Consider the following 9894-nt stretch of genomic DNA (forward strand, 5'->3'; position numbering starts at 1 on the left):
AGCTGCTTCTGGTGCAGCTCATAAAAAATAAAAACTTTTATCCAATCAGATTTTTCACCTGTGCTGTCTCCAGGTAAACTGGGGGCCTTCAGAATTTCGAGTGAATCCTCTCTGCTGTTGAAGTGAAAGGTACCATATTGTTAATTGTCATATTAATGGAGTTTGCCATGTTGGGCGTAGTCTTAGACAAGCCTAAGCCATCTAGTTGGCCTAGCCTTACGTCAGCATTTTTCTTGTTGCTGATAGGAGAGGCAGTTAGCTAACTGAACAAAAACTAGGTGACACCTGACTTAGCAATATGTCGGATTGTTTGAAACTTTCGATTTTTAGCTTTGGTTTTAGCTGTAATGCTTTAGATTTGTTGTTTTTTACTTTTGTCAGAATGGAAGATGGAGGAGAAGTAGACTTGATGGCTTGTACAAAAGGTCGACCAACTCCAGCGTTAATGGCACTGTCCCAGCCAGGGAAAGGATTTGTACGGCACTTTCAAGTAAGCAGCTATGAGAGGTACTTGGCTTATAGCTTCCAAAGAACTTTGCAGTGTATTGTTGGGGATGTCTGCTGTTTGCAACCGACCGATATGGTGTTTGGTGCCACGCTGGGTTTGCAAACCTGAATTGCCTAACCAAGGCAGCAATAAGACACCAAAGCATGGCAGGACAGTTGCAAGCAATGGTACTATTGAAAACGTTAGGAGACACAAGTGGATCTACAACTCAACAAACAAATGCGAAGGGAAACGGAGCTCCATAACGAAAAAGTCCAGAAAAATAGGGAAATACTGAAAAGACTGATCTTTCTGGGAAAACGAGAGCTTTCGTTTAGGGGACACAATGAAAGCAAAGAGTCCACAAATAGGGGAAACTGTCGAGTTTATTTCCTTTCTGGCCGAGCACGGCATTACCACTTTACCACGAACAAAGTGTTTACTGGGACTTCAGGCAAAATACAAAACGACCTGATTAGTACTAGCTGATGTGATGGGAGACGAAATAAAAAGAGAGATCAGTAAAGTACCTTTTGTCGCAGTTATGGTGTACGAAATTACAGATGTGAGTACCGCAGCCCAGCTAGCACTGGTGCTCCGTTATGTAACAGACACTGGTGTCAAGGCGAGTTTTGAAGATGTTACGAGTGGTAAGCCGGCTGATTAAATTATTATCCGATTCCTGGAGGAAAACGAAGGAATGGATAAAGTTGTCGCCCAGTGCTTTGATGGCGCTGCCGTCATGACATCTGGACTAAATGGAGTGCAGAATAAAGTTAAGGTGAAGGCTTTTTCAAGATCCCCTTCAGCGCAAGCAGCTGCTTGATGATAACTGCCAGCGGGGTCTTCCTTGTGTGGCACCAACAAGGTGGCAATGTATTTCTAGATTGGTTAGCACGGTATTTGAGAAGAGAGTTGCCTTAAAGGAACTATTTGAACACATAATAGAACACTATGACGAGTACGACAATGATGCTGTGCAGATGGGTACAATGCACATGAGTTTAGTTTTTTGCTTTCCACGTTTAATGGGATTTTTGAGTATTCGGATGTGCTTTTTGAAATACTACAGAACAAAGCTATCCATGTACAATTCTGCCTGGGGGTAATTGACTAGTTTTGTGACATAATTGCGAGGGAGAGAGGCCATGTAGAGGTAATGTATGCCATGAATGATTTTGAAGGCCAAAGCACCGCTGATCTCCTCGCGGTGGCGGTCACAATCCCGGTATCTACTGCTTCGGTCGAGGGGACATTATCAGCCCATTAAAACGTATTCAAGAAATAGGACTGGGCAGGATCTGCTGTCAGCACTGGCCTCCACGGCGATAGAAAATCACCTTTTGTTGGAACCTAAAGGCTAAGATGTGCTCTACGACTGCGTCATTGAAGTTTTTTTTTTGAAAGAAAGGAGGATGGACTTTGTCTTCAAGTAAGCAGCTTTGGTAAGTTTGATTGATTTGAATGTATTCTTTCTACCAGAGTCGGCGCCATGAGGGGCCTTAAGGGGGAAGGAGGATATCGATAAACAGACAAACCTGGCCTGTTTATTTACACGTGTTATTAGTGCTTGCTTTAGATCGTTGCTGCTGGTGTGAAGCATGGTCAGTTTCAGTGGCCTAGCTGGCTGTGCCTTTGAGTGTGCGTGGCGGCATACGTGTGCGTTTAGGCCCAGCAGCTTGGCTGGAATCTCTGGGGATGCCTGAATCCTGATTGTGTTGTTCCTCCCGGCATTTTTGCTTGTATTGTGCTCGTATGAGCACATGTGACTGGTTGTTGTGAGTTTGTTCTTGTTTATTTGGTAAGGACATTGATTTCGGCTATGAGATGTATGCGTGATGCAGTATCCTGTCATACTGCGTTATAGTGGTACATTCTTGATGGTTTCAGTCACCGTGTAATCATGTCGTGTCAATTAGTGTATTGGATGTCTCATAGGTGTTGAGCGTTAGTGTTAAATCAGTTGATTCCACTCGATAAAAGTTATTGTGAATATGGGGTTGTTATGTCGAATGATAATAGCCTTTTAGCCCGAATCATGGTGAAGTTATTAGAATGCGGTTTAATTACGAGAAGATAGTGCTGTAGGCCTAGGTGTAAAATGCTCCGCCCGCCTCTGTTGGACCTACAACCTGAAATTTAATGAGTATCTATAACTCCCCCCGGCTCCCAATGGTGCCATATGTGAATTCGATCATGATTGCAATTTTCTCTTTTAACTGAACTTGGAAGACACATACAGATGACAGTACATTATTAAGCATTGTAACTTTATTTGTAATACAGTACAAATGCACTTGCAGTTTAATTACAATATAAAATGAAAAGAAATGTGAACATTTTTTTTTTCACCGTGGAGTGTTGTGGACAATCTGAGTTGTCCTGATGTTAAGGCTTGATTGGAACTTCACTGTTAATCAGTGGAGTAAGATCTGGAAATAAAAAGATGAACATATTAGGATGAATATGTCATTTTAAAAGAAATAATACTAAAACCCTTGAAACTAGAGTCTGACTCACCTTCAAACTCAACAAGGAGAATTAGGTCATCATTCTTTAGATAGCTCCTTCTATTAAGGTCGTAGTGGGAGAAGAAGGCATTCCAGCCCCAGGTCCAGCCACGATAGCAGTCACAGGATGGGTCATATGTACCCATTTTGGATGGGTTGTCCCAGTACAGTATGTTGGAGCCTGAAAAGGGGTTGATCAGTCAGTGGATGAAATAGGGTGATAAAAACAATGGATAGCACTTTATAACATCTACTGTATAATAATAAACACTCAAATTCTACCTAGGAGAAAAATGTGATTGTTTTGACATGTTTCAAAGTGTTAGTTTGATGCTGCCTCGGATTCAGGAGGAACAGTGTGGTTTTCGTCCGGGCCGTGGAACACTGGACCAGCTCTATACCCTCTACAGGGTGTTGGAGGGTTCATGGGAGTTTGCCCAACCAATCCACATGTGTTTTGTGGATTTGGAGAAGGCATTCGACTGTGTCCCTCGCGGCATCTTGTGGAGGGTGCTTGGGGAATATGGGGTCCTGGGTCCTTTGCTAAGGGCTGTCAGGTCCCTGTACAACCGAAGCAGGAGCTTGGTCCGCATTGCCGGCAGTAAGTCAGACTTGTTCCCAGTGCATGTTGGACTCCGGCAGGGCTGCCCTTTGTCACCGGTTCTGTTCGTAATTTTTATGGACAGAATTTCTAGGCGCAGCCAGGGGCCGGAGGGTGTCAGGTTTGGGGACCACACAATTTCGTCTCTGCTCTTTGCAGATGATGTTGTCGTGTTGGCCCCTTCTAACCAGGACCTTCAGCATGCGCTGGGACGGTTTGCAGCCGAGTGTGAAGCGGTGGGGATGAAAATCAGTACCTCCAAATCCGAGGCCATGGTCCTCAGTCGGAAAAGGGTGGCTTGCCCACTTCAGGTTGGTGGAGAGTGCCTGCCTCAAGTGGAGGAGTTTAAGTATCTAGGGGTCTTGTTCACGAGTGAGGGAAGGATGGAACGGGAGATTGACAGATGGATCGGTGCAGCTTCTGCAGTAATGCAGTCAATGTATCGGTCTGTCGTGGTGAAGAAAGAGCTGAGCCGCAAGGCGAAGCTCTCGATTTACCAGTCAATCTACGTTCCTACTCTCACCTATGGTCATGAGCTTTGGGTCATGACCGAAAGGACAAGATCCCGGATACAGGCGGCCGAAATGAGCTTTCTCCGCAGGGTGGCCGGGCAATCCCTTAGAGATAGGGTGAGAAGCTCGGTCACCCGGGAGGAGCTCAGAGTAGAGCCGCTGCTCCTCCACATCGAGAGGGGTCAGCTGAGGTGGCTTGGGCATCTTTTTCGGATGCCTCCGGAACGCCTTCCTGGGAAGGTGTTCCGGTCCCGTCCCACCGGGAGGAGACCCCGGGGAAGACCTAGGACACGCTGGAGGGACTATGTCTCCCGGCTGGCCTGGGAACGCCTTGGTGTCCCCCCGGAAGAGCTGGAGGAAGTGTCTGGGGAGAGGGAAGTCTGGGCATCCCTGCTTAGACTGCTGCCCCCGCGACCCGGCCCCGGATAAGCGGAAGAAGATGGTGGTGAATGGTTTGATGCTGCATGTTTAGTTCTGCAATGTGTTTCATTGTTTTTACGTAATAATGTGATACACCTCATTGTTTCTAATGTAAAACATTTCTTTACACTAGGTAATGAACATGATTGTTTTTTATATTTTTTCTTGCTTATTTCAGCCAAAGGGAAATATAGTTCTCATCAATGCTAGCCCATCAGAATGTTGTCATGGGGCATACGTAAATATTTGACTACCAAATTCATAAGAGGTATTAGATCACAGTAAGAGTTAAATAGAGTGGATTTTCTTGTATTAGGGTCATGGTCTGAGAAAGGTTGTAAGTTCGCATCGAACCAGATGTGATTTTTCTTTCTAATCTTGACCCTAACCTTAACCCCAGCACTCTGATTCCTCACCTAATCCTTAACAATAATTCAAAACATTTCATACATTTCTATGAATTTGTAAAACAACTTATATTTGTTGGAATTGTAATGTAGCATAATATAACACATCATACAAACAAATTTGAGTACTAAAAATTACGTATTTCCCTGAAACCAAGATAAGCCTGCCCAATACCTGGGATGAGATGCGTGGGACTGGTAGTGAAACTGTAAGAGAAGGACTGCCTCTGTCGGACGTCAGAGTCCTGATCCATCAGTGTGATGGTGACCTGTCGGTTCCCCGCCGGCCAATTCAGGACATGGTCGTTTTTGCCTGTGGTCAGGTGGAAGAAGGCCCCAATGTAGCCATCGTAGTAGGAATTGGGTAGCAGCTGGATGCCGAAGGCGTAGCCCTCAGGGCTGTAGAAACGTGGGCTTTGGATGTACTCCCCCGGGGTGTAGCTACTCATATACTGCCGGAAGTTCTTGATCCGCCACAATCCGCTGGGGCAGCGTGTCTCCACTTAAGAGAATAACAATAATGGCAATCTAAAACATCATTTAAACAGCACCTGGAATAATTCCAAGCCACCCAGCGTTTTCCAGTTAAAACTTCAAATGTTTAGATCAAGCAGCATACCTAGGGTAATGTCATCAACCTGGATCCCTCCCAGAGAGTTAGCCGGGTCACCCCTGATCCCCTGGAAGGCATAGCGGAACTTGCCATCCATTGTGAAAGGAACATGAGCGATCTTCCATGAGTGGTCGTCATCACCTGTGACAACAGATGTGGGTGAGATGGTGGTGATTGTATTTATTGGTCTGGTTGAATTTTTTTTACATAATGTTGGACAGTACAGTATAATAATGCAGCCAACATTATATCATTGAGCTTGGTATTTCACCAGGTTTTGTATCCTACCTGTGAAGTTCCCCACTGCAGTAGGGGATAAAACATTGCCTTTAACACCCTGCTTCCTGGTCCAGACCACCAGTCTGTCTTTAGGACTTCCTGTCATCTTGTAGAAGAACTGCAGACATTGCAGTTTCCTCTTGGGCTGCAGCACTCTGGATTCCAAAAATGCTGACTCCCCCACCTGGCCGGTGTTGGTGTAAAAGTTCATGAAGAACCCTGCATCTATCAGGATCACAAAAACAATGTCATCAGAACAGTACATTAGACTGTGTTTTTGCCATTGCAACCATGTCAGACTTCAATGATACTGTGCCACAGGGTTAACGTTACCTTTGCACTGGCCAATGAGAGTGTGGTCATTTGACCCTGGCTCGCTCTTGGTTCGTACCCAGTCACCATCATCATTCTGGTTCTGGATCATGCCACAGGTGTTGACAGCCTCAAAGGCACATTGATCCAACAATGTCAGAGAGGAGGCTACAAGAAAGATGCCATGCACAACCACATTCAGCAAAACATTATTAGCCAAACACAGTTTCGATCAGTATTTTGCAACATCAGCAATAACTGATAAAATAAGGTTCCTGGGGCAGGAAAGCACCTGGGCCATGTGATCTGACCAGGAAATCTCCTGGCCCTAATTTGAAAGGGCCTCACAGCAGTTATACATCCTGTTGAGCCTCAGTAGATCCAGGCTGCTGAAGTCATTATACTGGCCCAGCATTTTGGTCATCTCTGGGTCCTTGGCTGTGATGGTGGGGTACCGTGGGTCTTTGTTAAAGGAATACGGTCCATAATGCAAAATGGACTCGTAGTCGTACGGCGTGTTCTGGTCCGTGATGAAATCATCAGCATATTTATCAAAATTCTGTTCCATACCTGTATACAAATATCAGGTTAGGGTAGTAGACTGATGCTATGAAGAAGTTGTTTGCTGTTGAACTTGTTCATGAGCCTTACCTGGGAGGACCTGGTCCCACCAGATGTTGACATAGTCGTCCCTGTCAGTTCGAGACTGCTCATGGTAGAAGCCTAGGGCGTGAAGGAGCTCATGCATTATGGTGCCTTTATAGTCACAGGATGGGCCCAACGACAGCTGCTGCCCTGTCTGTAAGTCTCCGACCATTGACCAGCACCTGGAACCATTACATGATGCCACAGCAGTAAATCAACCTTTCTCTCAGCTACGCTTAGGCCTTATCTGCAGAATGTATGTGTGTTGCACATGTTTTGTTCCATACAATCTGAAATACACCTCAATAAAAAAAACTAAGACTTAGCTGAAGACTATAATTGGTTGATTGGCAGAATCAGATGGATAGGTGTAGCGCAACACAACTATACCCATCTAGTTTTTCAAACTTGATGTAGCTCTTCTCTCCTTCATAGGGTTTGAAATCCACACAGGACTTCAGCCGATACATCTCAAATGCCTGGAAAATTACCCCCTTGGCATTCAGATCTGAGAAACAAGAAACGGTTTAGGGACTTGATAGATTTGCATGTATTTTCACTCTTATAGTAGGAACAGAAATGTATGGAAATAATTTAAAGCACTAGAGTGATTTCCAACATTTTAAGGCCCCAGTGTGACATCAATTGGATGCTGATATTTACCAAGGCTGTCAGCTAGTATGTATGGGATGGGGAATTTCCATCTGAAGGCTTTATCCACAAGGGCATTGCGTCCAGGCTGGTGGAGTGATATTACTTTTATTGAAACATATGTCATGGGTGTACTGTTGTTATCTTTATTTCAATTATTATCTAGATAGCAATGGTCAAAGTTTACTTAATAAAGAAATTGCCATTCTGTCCATATTTCTTTCCTTCTAATTTGTCAGACACATAACATACAGCTCCAGAAAAAATTAAGAGACCACATCACCTCACAAAATACATATTTGAAAGTTAAACATGGCTATTACATTAATATATACAGTACCAGTCAACAATTGGGCACACTTACTCATTCCAAGGCATTTCTTTAGTTTTACTATTTTCCACATTGCAGAATAATAATGAAAACATCAAGAGAATGAAATAACATATATGGAATAATATCAATCAACCAGAAAAACGGATCAAAATGCATGTTATATTGTGAATTCTTCAAAATAACCACCATTTGCTTTTATGAAAACTTTGCACTCTCTTTGCAGTCTCTCAACCAGCTTCATTAATGTTTTTGAATTAACAAATGTGCCTTGCTAAAAGTTTTTGTGGAATTTCATAATACGTTTGAGACAGTGTTTTTGTGAAAAGGTAGGGTTGGTTTACAGAAGAAGACCATCATTATGTTTGTACTGTAGTAATCGATATTATGGCAAGAACAGCTCAACTGAGAAAACAGAAATGACAGTCCATCATTACTTTAAGACATGGTCAGTCAATCTGGAAAATGTCACAAACTTTGTTTCTTCAGGTGCAGTCACAAAAATCATTAAGCACTATGATAAAACAGGCTCTCATCTTTAATGAGGACTGTCACAGGAAAGGAAGACCCATAGTTCCCTCTGCTGCAGAGGACACGTTCATTAGAGTTACCAGCTTCAGAATTTGGAAATTCAACTTCAGCTGTTCAAAGGAGAGTGCATGAATCAGGCCTTTAAGGTTGAAGAAATTCCCTTGAATGTGTACGCGTCCAACCTTTTGACTGGTACTGTATAGTTAAACATAGTATAAACTTACAGGCAATGCAATATCACCCTCAACAACAGGGGTCTTGAATGGAAATGATGCTACGGAAAAGAAAGTTTTATAGAAACAATAAAAACATACGAACAGCACTTCAAAAGAGGATATCATGCATTCACTTTACAGTACACAAGTATGCACATGGACTTGCCTGAGTTGACAAAGGGGATGTCTCTTCGTATCACTTCATCAGCATCAATGGCAAAGGCTACAGTCAGAGACACACTTTTAGATGATGAATTAATGTATTTGACTTTGGTATAAACCTCATTATAGACGTTTACGTAGACCCATCTGTAAATACTGTATCAAATAACACGTTACATCAAATAATCACAAATACGACGTGTACCCGATCAGGGTTACATACATTACAAACATACTAACATGCCACAATTTTGTAATCATGATGTTGAAAAAAAGAAACATGTTCTCACATTTCTCTTTTGACAAGCGCCTAATCTGTAAAATGAGATTGGAATTTTTATTTTAATAACATCACATTCATGGGAAATGTATCAGAGAGTGAAAGAGAAAAATTGAGAGATCTTACTGTGAATGCAGAGGACAGAGCCAGCAGCCCCAAACAGAACCACAGGAGTGTCATTTTGGAGAGGTTGACTGCAGACCTGAGACAACAGCACTTATTAAGCCCATTTAAATACTCCTAATTCAGCAGCGTTGGAGGGAAACTTTGCCCCTCAGGTCATCATGTTACACATACAAAACAATACAATAAAACACAAATACTTTATTGTTGTGTTGAATGTGTTTTGTCAGGTTCAGTGTTATCTCCTTCCCAGACATTAGCAGCCAAATGCACAGTGCAGTCTAGTACAAGGGTCGGATTTTTAAAAATGCTGAGTGCCAGTTCATTATTTATCATCATATTTCCATTGATCTGCTTGCCTCTTATGATTTTCATTGTCTGACTGCCTGCCTGGCTTACTCAAACAGAACTGCAATCAATTTATTGTTACAGAGCTCCACCCCATTTATTGTTACAGAGCTCCATTGTGTGAGGGAAGGCTTAATGAGGCCACCTTGAGATTCTGAATCCAGGACATACTCTTAAAAGGCATTTGTAATTATTACTTTTTCTGTCAAGTTACTTCATTATTATTAACCATTGTTTTCGTGTATTTTATTTAAACACCTTAGATGTGTAGATCTGACAATAATGTGTTATGTTGGTAGACTACCTGTATTTTGTTTTGTAAATATACTAACTGTTGGTTTTGATTCATGGATGTTGTTTGGATCACATCCACAATCTTATCAAGAGCCACAGTAAACACAGGCACATTTTTTAATGATAGTTTATTTGAGATTATTAACTTTCAAACAATCGATCAAGCTTCCAAA

At 42.7% G+C, this 9894-nt stretch overlaps 1 protein-coding gene across 1 annotated transcript; it reads right to left on the reverse strand.

Moving 5' to 3' along the window:
* Positions 1–2833: 2833 nt before the first annotated feature.
* Positions 2834–9182, reverse strand: LOC106024753 (meprin A subunit alpha). Its single transcript, XM_029114767.2, has 14 exons — positions 9083–9182; positions 8967–8991; positions 8681–8737; positions 8524–8573; positions 7450–7525; positions 7177–7294; positions 6793–6968; positions 6490–6711; positions 6163–6309; positions 5839–6054; positions 5557–5691; positions 5113–5439; positions 3008–3178; positions 2834–2919 (listed from the first exon to the last, which is right to left on the reverse strand). The coding sequence occupies exons 1-14, from the start codon at positions 9134–9136 to the stop codon at positions 2876–2878; spliced, it is 1818 nt and encodes a 605-aa protein (XP_028970600.2). The 5' UTR covers positions 9137–9182; the 3' UTR covers positions 2834–2875.
* Positions 9183–9894: the final 712 nt, after the last annotated feature.

The sequence above is a fragment of the Esox lucius genome, chromosome 18 (genome assembly GCF_011004845.1).
Source record: "Esox lucius isolate fEsoLuc1 chromosome 18, fEsoLuc1.pri, whole genome shotgun sequence".
Taxonomy (NCBI): domain Eukaryota; kingdom Metazoa; phylum Chordata; class Actinopteri; order Esociformes; family Esocidae; genus Esox; species Esox lucius.